At 50.9% G+C, this 13885-nt stretch overlaps 4 protein-coding genes across 4 annotated transcripts, besides 11 other annotated features; 3 read left to right on the top strand and 1 right to left on the bottom strand.

The window, feature by feature from the left end:
• Window positions 1-124: 124 nt before the first annotated feature.
• Window positions 125-152: a microsatellite.
• A 180-nt stretch (window positions 153-332) lies between these two features.
• Window positions 333-354: a microsatellite.
• A 1670-nt stretch (window positions 355-2024) lies between these two features.
• On the top strand, window positions 2025-3978 carry ACLA_066070 (peptide MFS transporter; the record flags this gene model as incomplete). Its single annotated transcript, XM_001272396.1, has 4 exons — window positions 2025-2059; window positions 2140-2468; window positions 2538-2755; window positions 2827-3978. 4 exons carry the CDS (start codon window positions 2025-2027, stop codon window positions 3976-3978), a joined length of 1734 nt encoding a protein of 577 aa, XP_001272397.1.
• A 56-nt stretch (window positions 3979-4034) lies between these two features.
• Window positions 4035-4063: a microsatellite.
• A 521-nt stretch (window positions 4064-4584) lies between these two features.
• Window positions 4585-4628: a microsatellite.
• Window positions 4629-4786: 158 nt separating this feature from the next.
• Window positions 4787-4816: a microsatellite.
• Window positions 4788-4813: a microsatellite.
• Window positions 4817-5365: 549 nt separating the features above from the next.
• Window positions 5366-5392: a microsatellite.
• Window positions 5393-5445: 53 nt separating this feature from the next.
• Window positions 5446-5471: a microsatellite.
• A 2835-nt stretch (window positions 5472-8306) lies between these two features.
• Window positions 8307-8331: a microsatellite.
• Window positions 8332-8434: 103 nt separating this feature from the next.
• ACLA_066060 (syntaxin) lies at window positions 8435-9723 on the top strand (the record flags this gene model as incomplete). Its single annotated transcript, XM_001272395.1, has 5 exons — window positions 8435-8440; window positions 8532-8688; window positions 8753-9225; window positions 9318-9597; window positions 9656-9723. 5 exons carry the CDS (start codon window positions 8435-8437, stop codon window positions 9721-9723), a joined length of 984 nt encoding a protein of 327 aa, XP_001272396.1.
• Window positions 9242-9266: a microsatellite.
• Window positions 9243-9266: a microsatellite.
• Window positions 9724-10407: 684 nt separating the features above from the next.
• Window positions 10408-10963, bottom strand: ACLA_066050 (BolA family protein; the record flags this gene model as incomplete). The annotated part of the gene is made up of 3 exons (XM_001272394.1): window positions 10408-10591; window positions 10670-10776; window positions 10850-10963. The coding sequence occupies 3 exons, from the start codon at window positions 10961-10963 to the stop codon at window positions 10408-10410; spliced, it is 405 nt and encodes a 134-aa protein (XP_001272395.1).
• A 499-nt stretch (window positions 10964-11462) lies between these two features.
• On the top strand, window positions 11463-13574 carry ACLA_066040 (acyl-CoA synthetase; the record flags this gene model as incomplete). Its single annotated transcript, XM_001272393.1, has 5 exons — window positions 11463-11823; window positions 11889-12193; window positions 12256-13163; window positions 13217-13449; window positions 13534-13574. 5 exons carry the CDS (start codon window positions 11463-11465, stop codon window positions 13572-13574), a joined length of 1848 nt encoding a protein of 615 aa, XP_001272394.1.
• Between the last annotated feature and the right edge of the window lie 311 nt (window positions 13575-13885).

Below are 13885 nucleotides of genomic sequence, written 5' to 3'. Positions count from 1 at the left end.
ATCGGATGGGGCCACACCAACGAGTCAACGACAACTATCTATGTGGATGGTGCCCTCCGCAACCTGGGGTAACGTTACAAACGTGCAGGGGGCGACAGGATATGGATCACAGATGACCATTACTATGGAGTGATTATGGAGTGATTATGGAGCATGGAGAGATCAGGTCGAGTGTTCGAGTGTCGAGATTCGGGAACTGTTCGCCGACTGGGAGAATGGAGATGGACTTCATGGTTCTAAGACCTGACCATTGACCGTGCATCTCTCTTATCCCCAACTTCCCAGCCTCTTTTGCCGCTAACCAATTGGTCCCACCGGTTATCAAAGGATGCTGATTGATTGATTGATTGATTGCTGACTACAGGGAATTCGTGATCGCAATGGCCCAGTATTTGTTTAGTTTCGATTGCTGATGCTGGTGCTGATGCTGATGCGGGGAGATCCGACGTTACAGTGAGGCACGTCCGGAGTACTAACTACTTTGAATACGAGGTGTCATAGTGAGGGATTTGGCCCATCATTGCTGTCTACCTTACCTTAAGATATCTATCTATGTCCTGATGGGTTGATGAGCGCGATACTGATGGACCGCTGCAGCTGCGAATGAAAGAGGCCGTGCTTATCTTTTCTTCCCACCCAAATCGGCCCTATATCAATCCCCGGTCAGCTTTTGCAACATTTATGTTACCTAATTTCCGGATACCGTTTGATCCCTGGTGGCAACCGAGCGAACCATACCACCCAATCATCTTTCATTCCCGTGGCGGCGGAAAATTCATGACTGACCTTACATGCTCGGTACCTCAGTCGGTAGTACAGTATTTTACGGGATGTTATTATATTTGATTCATTTTTTTGGGCACGCGATTCGAATGGAACTAAGGTTTGTGAAGGGAATTTCGGATGATACGGCGGGGGAGAGGGAGGAAGGGAACCGATTTTTTTCTGTCTGTCAATCCTCAATAATCTTTTTTTTTTTTTTTTTTGTACTGGGCGTTGGCGTCTGGATGCCACGGAAGAAAAGAATGTGAGACAGACAGAGAGACAGAAAAAAAAATATGCTATTATCAGTTCAGAAAGATGAGTCCTTCATGTCATTTTCGTACGACTATTTCTCTCTTCGAATTTCGATGATTTGCTGCTGATAACAGAGATGGATGCTATCTACTTTACCAGCGTGTGCCTGATTGCCTTGTCTTGCTCCAGTGGATCCAGCTAAATGCACGAGAGGCGAACAGGAATTCCATTTCTTCCAGGGCAGTATCGGGTACGTGTCTAGTACCAATCTTACCGTACAGAGTACGGAGTACAAAGACTTAGGTACAGACCCCGGTACCTTCCATACTAAGTAGTACTAACTACTAAGTCCTCAGTGCTGGTTGGCTCCGACGAGCTTGAACTAAATAGTAGAACCAATCCATTGACGGAATCTTCGCCTTCGAGAAGCAACATCAAGGGCGGTCCATCCCGGTCCCAGCCAATCATCATGAGTGTTGGCGCGGTACTCGGCTGATGCTTAATACTTGCTTGTCATTTCTTTGCTCCAACTTGTGAGGTTACATCGCTCCCTTCCGTCGCCGCGCCAAGTGATCTTTTATTTTATTTTTTTCTTTTTTCCTCTCTTTCTCTGTTCCTCTCGGATGAATAGAATTATTATGAATAATCAAATTCGCCTCGCTAGAACGGGGACTAACTATGCCACTATGGCACCTGGGAGTGGGACAATGGGACCGGGGACATGGGAGTCCCATCAGTTTTCCAACAGACCACTCACCAAACGGGGAGTCCTTTCTAATCTCCGCCGATCGTTGCTGACCAGGGTCGCCTGAATCAGAAGGACAGACGGACAAGAGAGACAGAAAGAGGAAGAGATAAGAAGGTCCCGCCTTGACATATCCTTTCCGCCCACCGAGTATAAGGTCGTGTCGTCTCCCCCTTCTGCGCTTCTCCTCCGCACGACCTTCGCGAGGATTCAACTAGCCCAGCTTTTCCCCCTCCCCCCGGCTTGGGCTCATATTTCCAACATGTCTACCAGAGATCACGAGGTTGAGGCTACTCAGTAAGTCTCACCAATGCTTTCCTTCTCTCATTAAATTCCCCTTTGTGTTTTCCCACAGCGCCTGACTATTTCTGCGTTAGACCTCACCAGGACAATTTCGTCTCCGAAGCTGCGCTGAACGAGAAGGATAACTTCTCCGTGGAGAAGGCTCTCGCGGACACCCCCGATGGCGAAGAGCCCACTGAGGAGGAGTCCAAGAACCTGCGCCATGTCGCCGAGAACCTGCCCGTCTCCGCCTGGCTGGTCGCCGTTGTCGAGTTGTCCGAGCGTTTCACCTACTACGGCATGTCCGGTCTCTTCCAGAACTACGTCAACAACCCTCTAGATGGCAGCCAGGGTCGTGGTGCTCTGGGTCTGGGTCACCAGGGTGCCACTGGTCTGACCACTTTCTTCCAGTTTTGGTGTTACGGTAAGACAAGTTCACCCACGTGGAGAAAATTCCCCGTTGTCGCAAGTCACTGATGACCCGGGGGGTTAGTCACTCCTATTCTGGGTGCCGTCGTCGCCGATCAGTACCTGGGCAAATACAAGACCATTGTGCTCTTCTGTATTGTCTACTTGGTTGGTCTGCTTATCCTGGTCTGCACTTCCATCCCCACCGCTCTCGAGCACGGTGCGGGTCTGGGTGGTTTCGTTGTCGCCATTCTCGTCATTGGTCTGGGAACCGGTGGTATCAAGAGTAACGTCGCTCCTTTGGTATGCAGACTCCCCTCTCCATCTGTGGGCCCCAAGACACAAACCTTCATACTAACGATATTTCCTCCCAGATCGCCGATCAGTACAAGCGTAAGAAGATGGCTATCTCAACCACCAAGAAGGGTGAGCGCGTCGTCATCGATCCCGCTCTGACCATCCAGCGTATCTACATGATCTTCTACGGCTGTATCAACCTGGGCTCTCTGTCGCTGCTCGCGACCCCCTACATGGAGCGTGATGTTGGCTTCTGGTCCGCCTATCTGCTCTGCCTGTGCATGTTCGCCTGCGGTACCCTCGTGCTCATTGTGGGCCGCAAGTACTACGTGGTCCGCCCCCCACAGGGCTCGGTCATTACCGATGCCTTCAAGGCCATTGGTATCATGATCGTCAACCGCAACATGGATGCTCCCAAGCCCAGCTGGCAGGCCGCCAACGGTGGCACCCGTACCAACCTGCCCTGGGACGACCACTTCATCGACGAGGTCAAGCGTGCTCTGGTCGCCTGTCGTGTCTTCAGCTTCTTCCCCATCTACTGGGTCGTCTACGGCCAGTTCTCCGGTAACTTCGTCACCCAGGCCGCTCAGATGCAGGGCCACGGTATCCCCAACGATCTGATGCAGAACTTCGATCCCATCTCCATCATTGTCTTCATCCCCATCCTGGAGACTTTTGTCTACCCTCTGATGCGCCGTATGCGTATCCGGTTCCGCCCCATCACGCGTATCTCGCTGGGTTTCGTTGTCGCCTCTCTGGCCATGATGTACGCCGCCATTGTGCAGCACCTCATCTACTCGGCTGGTCCCTGCTACGACCAGCCGCTCTGTGCCGCCTCCGAGATTGATGGCACCGCGTTCGGCAACAATGTCCACATCGCCATCCAGACCCCCGCCTACGTGTTCATTGGTATCTCCGAGATCTTCGCCTCCGTCTCCGGTCTGGAGTATGCGTACACCAAGGCTCCCCCCTCGATGAAGTCGTTCGTGCAGTCCATGTACCTGCTTACCAACGCCTTTGGTTCCGCTCTGGCCGAGGCGCTGACTCCCGCGGCCTTCGACCCCGCCATTCTGTGGATGTTCGTCGGTCTGGCTTGCGCTTCCTTCCTTGCCGGTATCCTGTTCTGGTTTGTCTTCCACCACCTCAACGCGCAGGAAGACGACATGAACAAGCTGGACGCCGACGACCCGGATGCGCCTCCCGCCCGCGTGGAGCAGGAGAAGCAATAGAGTTGTTGATTGATTCCCCCTCTTCTTCCTGTTTGTGATTTCCTTGTATAGTAATGTTTTTTTTTTTTTTTTTGTTTTTTCCTTTCTCGTTTTGAACTCTTAATGTCTTGGATATTATAAACGCCGGACGAGCTCTAATCCGACCCCGCGCGGGCCCGCGTCATAGCACCTGCTGCGCAGATGTGAGCGAATGAGATAGATGTACATAAATGAGATACGTTATGACGTTTATTCCCTTGCTTGCTTATTGCTGTAGTCCATGATGAATTATGAATGAGCCTCAGATTGATCCCAAACACTTGAATCACTGGATAGATACATCTTAATCACTGCCCTACAGGCACCGCAGTAGCAGACGCAGTAGGTATCCGCCACGCGAGCAGCGGATGGATACCTCGCGACACAACTCTGGCCTTACTAAGTTACCTTATCTTGCTCCATACCCATGACAAAAAATAATCGCTAATCACCAGATCCCGATGAGGGAGGGAGGGCCGGATGGGTACGATGGGTACGGGTGGATTCATTCTATCTGGCCGGTAGAAGACAACCTCTACGCGTTCTTCAGGCATGTTTCATTATTACCTATATTGATAGCCGATAGTACCACTCCACCAGTCCACCAGTCCAGTGAGTCCACCAGTCCACCAACGGTAGATTGATCCCACCATAGAGGAATAGGCACGGAATTACGGACATGGTAGACATGATCCATGGAATATTAATAGTGATTAGTGAGTAATGAGTACGGATAGCTCTTGCAGAGTGCAGACGCTGTACTCCGTAACACAAACCACAAACTCGAAGGTTTTTTTTTTTTTTTTTTTTTTTTTTTCTTCCCACTTGTCCACTAATCAAGCTTGGCTTGGCAGGAGTCCCAGGTGGAAGCTTTTTGTGAGGAGGATATTTGATTGACTTGACTTGGTCCAGTCTTGCTTGAATTATTATTGCTCCGTATTCTCATTCAACTACAGAGTACGGATAGATACTAAGAATCTTATGAATTGGAGGATTTCATTCCGTGTTGTGTGTTGTGCCAGTGTATATCTAGTATCTCCCACACTTGCAGATACTCAAACTACCCTGTTTCTAATAAATATATGGTATAGATATGGAGCATATGCTTGGGGAATTTCAAGGAGTAGTGATCACTGATCACACTTGACTTTGAGCTGTCATTCTCTCCTAGGTATAGACTACGGAGTAGATAGGCTAGTCCTGTACTGTACTCCTGTGAGGATATGAGGATATGAGGCCCTTGGGTTCCTCCGCTTCATGTCCGGTTTGTACCACTAGACCAGATAGTCGCTACCAGTACCATCTCTGCGCTGAATGACACCGAGCTATTATTGCTAGAGTTTAGATAGAGCCCAGAGTCCAAAGCGAATTTTCTTTTCTTTTCTTTTTTTTTTTTCAAGGTTCCGGGATCTCACTGACTAGTAGTGGCTCGTGAGTCGTGAGTAGTAGTAGTCAGGTAGTCAGGTAGTCAGGTACGGAGTGTAGACCACGAGTACGAACCACGAAGTACAAAAAACTACGGATATGGATAAGGATATGGATCCCGGAGACCAAACTTTCAAACTCGAGGGAGTGATAGTACGGAGTACGGAGTATACCTGGTTCGTTCCTCTCGGCTGGAAGTTCGGCATGCTCGTTCTAGATCTTTTGGCGGTTCAGTGATCGGGTGTGGGATTCGGTAGAGTTCCAGAACTTCGAGTCTTTGGAGTATCGGTTTCCCCCCCCGAAAAGATGGAGATCAGTTTGTTACGCTCGGCATTGGCATTGGCGTTGGTTTTGATCTGGGGGTGCTGGGGTGGCGTGGGATGTAGAGTGGTTTATGATGGATGGGTAGGAAAAGGCATGCGGTAGATAATGCACGCCAGCACAGTGGGTGTATAGTTTAATAACTGTGGAATGAGCTTCTTCCGTCTCCAAGCGTCAATTGTAAATGCGATCTTGATGAGAGACAGCGATGTTAGTCGAGAAGCTTAGCACGCACGCCACTATCTATCTATTCAGATGTTTGAGCTATGATACTGCCTTTCTGCCGTGGGAGTTCCTAGCAATATGGGAAACACTTGACGGTACAGGTTTGCAGACATATTATCATCTAGACGATATTTCCACTGGAGCTATTACTGCCGAACACGTTTGTGTTCGTGCTGGTCATAGTTTTCAAGGGAAGTGCCCTTGTCTCCCCTGAATCGGTTTGAGACCATCGCAGCAGGAGAGTCGAGTGCAGGCCAGTAGGAATATACACAGAAGGTTATATTTCTGAGCTTAGGGAGGGCAGGCTACCCCCACTCTCATCGCTCTGGTACCGAGGCGAAGAAATTGTTAGGAAGTAATCGATGCTTGAACGCGTTAAGAGTCCTGTGGATGCAACAGGCAGAGACAGACATAGCCAATGTGTCAAACTCAAAGCTTAGAACGGTCAAGCCACATAACTGGGCTGTGAGCTAGAGGATTGCTAAATATAAGCCGAGCCCAGGCAGAATCCAAGCTGGAGACCATTCAGAACGTCGCAAGGCCCCCGAAGGCTGAAGGCGAAGCAGCAGATTGTTACGTGAGTGGATGGAAGTGTTGTGGCAAGTGCAACTAAACCCACCTCTTCGTGCATGATTGACTGACTGACTCATCAGGGTCTGAGCCTCTGAGAAACCCACCTCCAGCAAGAAGTGGCTAGACTGGAGTACTCCAACTCCAAGGGCTCGGGGAGACTGTGCTGTGGCTATGTCGCATGAGGTTCCGACTGCGAGACAACAGAAAGTGGCATGAACTTGCGATGTATCAACGAGAGATGCAGATGACACAGCAATTAGACAGCGGAAATGAATCGACTGCTCCGAATGGAGGTGATCCAGTGATAGGCCAGTCGTGCAGAATTTTGACGCTGTTTAGCTTCTGTGGGGAAACGGTGCAAGGGACAGACTCGTCAGTCGTCACTCGTGCCAGTCATGAAGTGGGATGCTGGAGGATGGAATTAGTATCTAGTAGTATCTACTACTACTAGGAAGAGAGGTTCCCTCTAGTAGTAGTCTAGTTGTATCTATTGAGCTGTTCTGATTCTGATGGTCCATCTTGCCAGGCTAGGCTCTGCTCTAGTCTTGTATTCAGAATGCCAGATTGCATGGCTATGAATGCCTGGATAACATAACGATGACGTACAGACTCAACGTCTGTCATACTCATAGACAAGGCAAACTTCATCCCATCTTCTCCAAATCTTTCTGAGTTCCCAGCTACCGGCTCTACCGTACCGCAGGCATTGTCGCCGGATGCCGGAAATGGCAATGCTCGGGATGGGCGGGATACGAGCTGGCCAGAATACTGCCTCAGTATGGGAGAGGAAGAGCTTGAAAGGCAACAAGAATACCATGTCTTGGAGAGCTGGATTCTGGGAGAACTGGGAGGAGTGAGGTTCTGATATTCTGATATTTATGTCACTATCTTGATAACGAGGTGAAACAAAACCATCACCACTAGACTATCTCTCTAGTTTCCGACCGTGGTGTTTCAGCGTTTCACAGCGCTTCATTTGGCAGCGAAAAAGGGGACTGGATGATCATCCACTCTGGTCTGTGCACGGCGCAGCATCCAGAAGCCCCCTACTCATCTCATCTCAAATATGAACATAGCTAGATAGAATCAAGTAGCTTCAGATACGAAGGAGTAGCCAATATACCTATTACCTACAGAGAAGGATCTTGCAAAGAAAAGCATCTCACGCGGTCTCTGGCAGAGAACCTCTACAGCTTCATAGGCCGTCAATCTATTGCGTATAGCCGCCTGATCGTCATCACTTTTCTCTTAATTTTATTTTTACATAGTCAGTCTTTGCCGTTTTGCGGACCCAGAACTGAACACTGGACTCTCAAGCATTTCCGAAGGAAGTTCAGAGCCACTCAGCGCTTCCTGGTGAGAGATTGAGTCTGTTCTTAGCTGTCCGTCCGCCACAGTAGTCTGTAGTTACTATTCGGATTGACTGCTCAGCCGCGTTGTCTTGTCTCACACGGTCACACCCCCTCGATCATCTTATTCATTTCGTCTCTGTCTACCAATCGCTCATTTTTTTCCCTTTCTCAAAACCTAAGGGAACGATTCCAATCTTCCACTTCTCCTTTGTTAATCCTACCCTTTTCTTCTTTTTTTTTTCTCTTCCAATTGTTCTCTTTTTTATCTCCTTTACCCCCATTTCTCTATCTCTCTCTCTTCTGCTCCGTACTCCGTTTTTGTCACAAGTCGGGGAATTTGAGTCGAGCTGTCGTCCCGCGCATTTGGTCCAACCGTCAAACTCCTGAATTCCCGAAACTGCGCTCACCCTTGGGAGACCAGACCAGACCAGACTAGACCTCCCTGAAAAAACATAATCCGAAACGAGACTTGTCCGATCCAAACGAGCTTCTTCTCACTTGTTATTCCAATACCAATTCGTAAATATTGACATAATTGCATCATGAGTGTGAGTTCCGCCAGCTGCGACCCCCTTTCCCACCCCCGCGGACTGCGCTTACCTCCCAATGATCATGTACTAATGGTGAGACTGCGTCAAGTATTCAAACTCCGACTACAGCAACTCCCAGGGAGGCTATGGCCAGTATAACCCCTACGGTCAACAACAGAACAATGCCCACGCCGGCCAACAGCAGGGTTATGGCCAATCTCCCTACCAGCAAGCCAACAACATGGAGCAGGGCAATGGTAACTATGGTAGGCCCTATCCGAACGCCAATCTTTTGACGTCTGTTTCCCTAATCTCGATTTTCTCATGCAGAGATGTCCTCGATGGGTGAAGGGCAGCCGTCCGGCCCGACCGCGATGCTGAACAAGTGCAAGGAGATCAATGACGGTATCGCCGACCTGCGGGCCAAGAGGGAGGGCCAGCTCGCAGCCGCACAGAACGCTCTGCTCGATTCCAGCACCGGAAAGGAGGACCAAGCCTCTCGCCAAACCCTGGACTACATCGAAGACGAAATAAACAACGGCTTCCGCTACCTTCGCGACCTCCTGAAGAAGATCAAGCAGACCCCGGGATCCGGAGACACCCGTGTCCAGACCCAAATCGATGTGACCAGCCGGAACTTGCGTCGCGAGATCGAGCAGTACCAGAGGGCCCAGTCGGATTTCCAGAAGCGGCTGCGGGAGCAAGTGCGCCGAAGATACGAGATCGCAAACCCCGGCCTTTCTCCCGAAGAGGTGGAGCAGGGGGTTGAAAATGTCCTCGTGGGCCAGGAGCAGAGTTTCCAGGTGCGACTGCGCAATCTTTTTTTTTTTTTTTTTTTTTTTTTCAAAAACAAAAGCTAGGGACTTGGGACATTTACTTACGCTCTTTTCTATAGGTGACCGGCAGCAGAACCCGTCAGGCCAATGATGCCCGCCAGGCTGCTTTAGAGCGATCTGCCGCTATTCGCAAGATCGAGCAAGATATGATTGAACTCGGTCGTCTGTACCAGGAGGTTGCCGAGCTGGTTCACCAGCAGGAGCCCGCTGTGGAGCAGATCAACCGGGGCGCCGAAGATGTGGTCGACAATGTGCAAAACGCCAATACCCAGATCGATTCAGCTATCAAGAGCGCTCGCAACGCAAGGAAGTGGAAGTGGTACGCGCTGCTGATCATCAGTATGTATCACCCGTACTTTCGCTATCGAAGCACATGATACTGACGCATTTCCTCTAGTTCTGATCATTGCCATTGTTGTCGGTGTTGCTGTCGGTGTCACCCAGGCCAACAAGTCCACGAAATAATCAACCCTTGACGGGTTGCTGCACAATACTGCTCGCACAATATGTCTTTCGACTGCTCATCATGATGTTCTACATATGCGCCCGTTCGATAATATCTGTTTCCTACCCCCGTGCCGCGATATCCCGCGTTCTTTGATCTCCTGTTCCTCCTCGATTCGTCGTGCATGTCCATGCGCAAATGGGGACAATCGCTGCGAAGTCCCAAATCACGACCCAAACAAGCCCCCCTCTTGCTCTGTGACAATCTACCCGTCTCAAATGAGCCGCTCGAGGATCGTTCATTTCCACCCCCGAAGAATTTCCTTGTGTACTTTCACTTATACCACTTCCGTCGCATATCTTCAGTGTTTCTTTATCTGTCACTTTGTTCTCGTTTTTCTTTTGAAAAAGCACGACAGCTTGCAAGTTTCTTCTCATATTCCCTTGGTTCTGTATCGTCGGTGAATCGTGTATAGCTGCTTCATGTCTGGTAATCTGCGACTTGATGGTCCGTCGCTACCTGTTGACTAGGATACGCATGATGCTGTTGCACGTGTACATATTAGATCTGCTTCTCTCGTCGTTATCGTTTCTTGGCGCTAGAATTTATGTAATAATCCAATATTTCTAATTCATTACACTGGTATATGTACACCGAACGGGGAAAGCCTTAAAAGCACATCGGAGTCTGCAGAGCGACCCCATCTACGCCGACGCCGGCGCCTGCGCCCGCTCCTTCTCCCTCTGCTCCTCCTCAGGCGTCTTCGTCTTCAGCTGCAGCGCATGTATCCCACCCTCCCGACTCATCTCCTCCTTCAGCAGGCCGTATACCATCCGATGCCGCGCGGGCTGCATCTTCGATTGGAACGTAGACGAGGTGATCGTAACACTGCAAGACGTCAGCCCAACAGCCCTCATACATACCTTATTCATCCGCAGTCACTCCCCGGGCAGTATTGTAACGTACTGGAAATGCGTCTCCTTGGACGCGACGCCTTGCATCGGGGCATGGTGGGCGTGCTTGTGCGAGTCGTTGCGGATGATGAGTGTGGTGGGCGAGAACGCGGCAGTGACCTATATATGCATAGCATGCGTGAGTGGTCTCATCAAGCGGAGGTAGAAGGTGGAAGGACTCCGTAGGACGAACCTTTTCGCGGATCGTATCCTCCACCGGGGTCATGGACGAGGATGCCATTCTGATGCTGCTGATGGCGGGCAGGCGGCGGGGGAGGAGGCCTGGTCGGCTGCGGAGGAGGAGCATTGACAGACGGGTGAGGAGGAGGTTGTTCTGTGGATTTGCTCGGGGAGGCGAGGTGCTTTCGTTTTTGTCGATGAGAGTTGTATGGTCTGGGGTCTGGATCGTGATGCCGGAGATGCTGTTTTGGGGATAGCGTCGATGGGGGTGTCTGGTGGTGATATCAGGTTTGGTTTGCTCCGCATCTGCGCTGCGGAGTACTTCAACTTGATTCAACTTGATTTCGGGGGTCGGGTCAATTTGTTTTGACTGTCGGAGCAGCGAGGAGACATCTTGTTAGTTTGAATCAATTATCTATCGGATGAGTTCTGGTTGTTCTAACAAGCTAACCCCGATCAATTGTGCAGGTTCCGCTACAGAAACCGCAGAGCTCCGGAGCTCGGTCCATGATATCAACCACCGTGTCGAGCGATTGCTCTAGCACCACTTGATCGCCATCATCAATCTCATCTCGGAGAAATACAGAAGGGAATTGGATGTCTCACATCTGAAGCACTACCTCAATATGCAAGGACGCAATCTGATGTCATTGCTTTCCCGGGGCTCCCCCTCATCTCTTCGGTCCCTCCGAGAGGCATTCGCTTGCAGGCCCCTCACCAGGCGATTCCAAAACTCAGCCACATCAACGGCCCTTCGCTCATTATCGACGCTACCGAACCTGCCTCTCTTCCGTGCGCTCAAATACCACGACCCTTCGAGCCTCGCCGTGGTTCACAGCGCGTCTGCGCGATCCTTCGCATATGGCAATCTGGTCGCGGACGTGCTGCAGGCGAAGGAACAGCTGCTAGCATCTGCGGGGGAAAAGGCAGATTCGCTTGCCGGGGAACGAGTTGCATTTCTGGCGGAGAATAGCTACGACTACGTAGGTACTGTTTCCTACTTTGCCCCGTCCCAGCGCTCCTGCGGCTGTGTGTTGCTAACACGATCCAAGTAACGCTCTTATCTATCCTTGCTAGCAATGCAATTGCTCTTCCCCTCTCCCCGGCTTTTCCTGTCGGCGAGCTGAAGTATATCCTCGACAACTCGCAATCCAAGGTGCTGGTGTCTACCCAGAAATATGCCGATAAGACTCAAGATCTGCTCAAGGCGGGATTAGAGCGGCAGCCTATACTGGAAATTAGAGACAAGGTCAAGGTGGGCGCGGCGGGCTCTGGCTCAGCGACTTTGGAGGACATCGAGAGTGGAAAATCTCTTGGTGGAATGATGCTTTATACGTCGGGGACTACGAATAGACCGGTATGATCATTTCCGCGTTGTGTCTGTGTCTGTTTTGCGGCAGGACGCTAACTACGGGTTAGAAAGGAGTGCTTATCCCGCAGTCTGCACTCACAGCCCAGGCGTCCTCACTTCTACAGGCGTGGAAATACTCGCCCGAAGATCGGTTACTTCACCTTCTTCCTCTCCATCATATCCATGGAACGGTCAATGCCATTATCACGCCCATCCTGGCTGGATCATCCGTCGAGTTCATGTTTCCCTTCAACACCGACGCTGTCTGGAACAGGCTTGCCGCACCATTCCTGCCGAATAGCACAACACCCGACAAAATTACCTTCCTTACCGCTGTGCCGACCATCTACAATCGGCTTCTTGCAAGTTTTCCTGGCCTGCGTCCTGAGGTCCAGGAAGCTGCAAGACAGGGGATCTCGCCGGAGAACCTGCGCCTGAATATCTCGGGCTCCGCAGCCCTCCCGACACCTACGAAACAGGCCTGGCAGGACCTCAGCAACGGCAACGTTCTCCTGGAGCGCTTCGGGATGACCGAGGTTGGAATGGCTATCAGCTGCGGACTCAATTTTGCGGATCGCGTTGATGGAAGTGTCGGTTGGCCGTTGCCATCTGTGGAGGCCAGATTGGTGGACACGGACACGAACGAAGTCATCCAGCCGGGTGAAGAACTTGGCAGCAACGGCCGTGAACGCGAAGGAGAGATCCAACTTCGTGGTCCAACTATCTTCCAGGAATACTGGGCTAATGAAAAGGCCACGCAAGAGGCCTTTGTAGAAAGCGAGGATGGGAAAGGCAAATGGTTCAAGACTGGCGATGTTGCTACTCGGCGCTCCGTGGAAGATGCTGGTAAGGGGACTAGTGGCGAATGGGCGAAGGGGCCGATGTTCTTTATCCAGGGCCGACTGAGCGTCGACATCATCAAGACGGGTGGAGAGAAGGTCAGCGCTTTGGAGGTCGAGAGAGAATTGCTCTCCCTGTACGTCTATCCATCTGAGGCAGCGTTTATCTCTCCGAACTAACCTCTTGTAGGCCCCAGATCACCGAGGCCGCAGTCGTTGGCCTCCCGTCCGAGCAATGGGGCCAGAAAGTTGCCGCGGTTGTCGTTCTCAACCCCGAAGTTGCAGCCAAGACCGGCCGTAATGGCAAGCCTTGGGGCCCGCTAGACATGCGTCGCGCTCTTAAAGACCGTCTAGCCAGCTACAAGATGCCCCAGGAGATGAAAGTCCTCACTGGGCCGATCCCAAGAAATGCCATGGGAAAGGGTAAGTGGTTGACTCTGGTTTTCCCGGCCCCCTTTTCTCCCCGGCTATTGTATCCGAAAATAGGCTGATTTTTGGATTTTGCAGTAAACAAGAAGACCCTTGTCAAGGAGGTCTTTGGTCTTTAGCCGTGTCGGTTCCCATTCTATGGAGCATATATTGTATGATATACATTGATCAACGACTGTACATGTAGAAATCAACCGGGATGTCACAGATTAAACATCTGTATCGGAGTCTTACCGACTGTATCCTGATGAAGAGCGTGCAATCGTATTGCGTCCCGGTATATGTGAGGGATGAAGTGTTTCAGAGCTACTCTCACCCATCCAATTCTTCGGTCCAATGCGCAAAAGGAACGAAGCTAAGAAATATGGAGTCTTCCTGAAGAGTGGGCTCTCTTGTGACGGACTGCTTATATCTATCTATCTGAGACCTG

This window comes from Aspergillus clavatus, genomic scaffold (genome assembly GCF_000002715.2).
Source record: "Aspergillus clavatus NRRL 1 1099423829799 genomic scaffold, whole genome shotgun sequence".
NCBI lineage: Eukaryota > Fungi > Ascomycota > Eurotiomycetes > Eurotiales > Aspergillaceae > Aspergillus > Aspergillus clavatus.
This window is presented reverse-complemented; position numbering and strand designations above follow the sequence as displayed.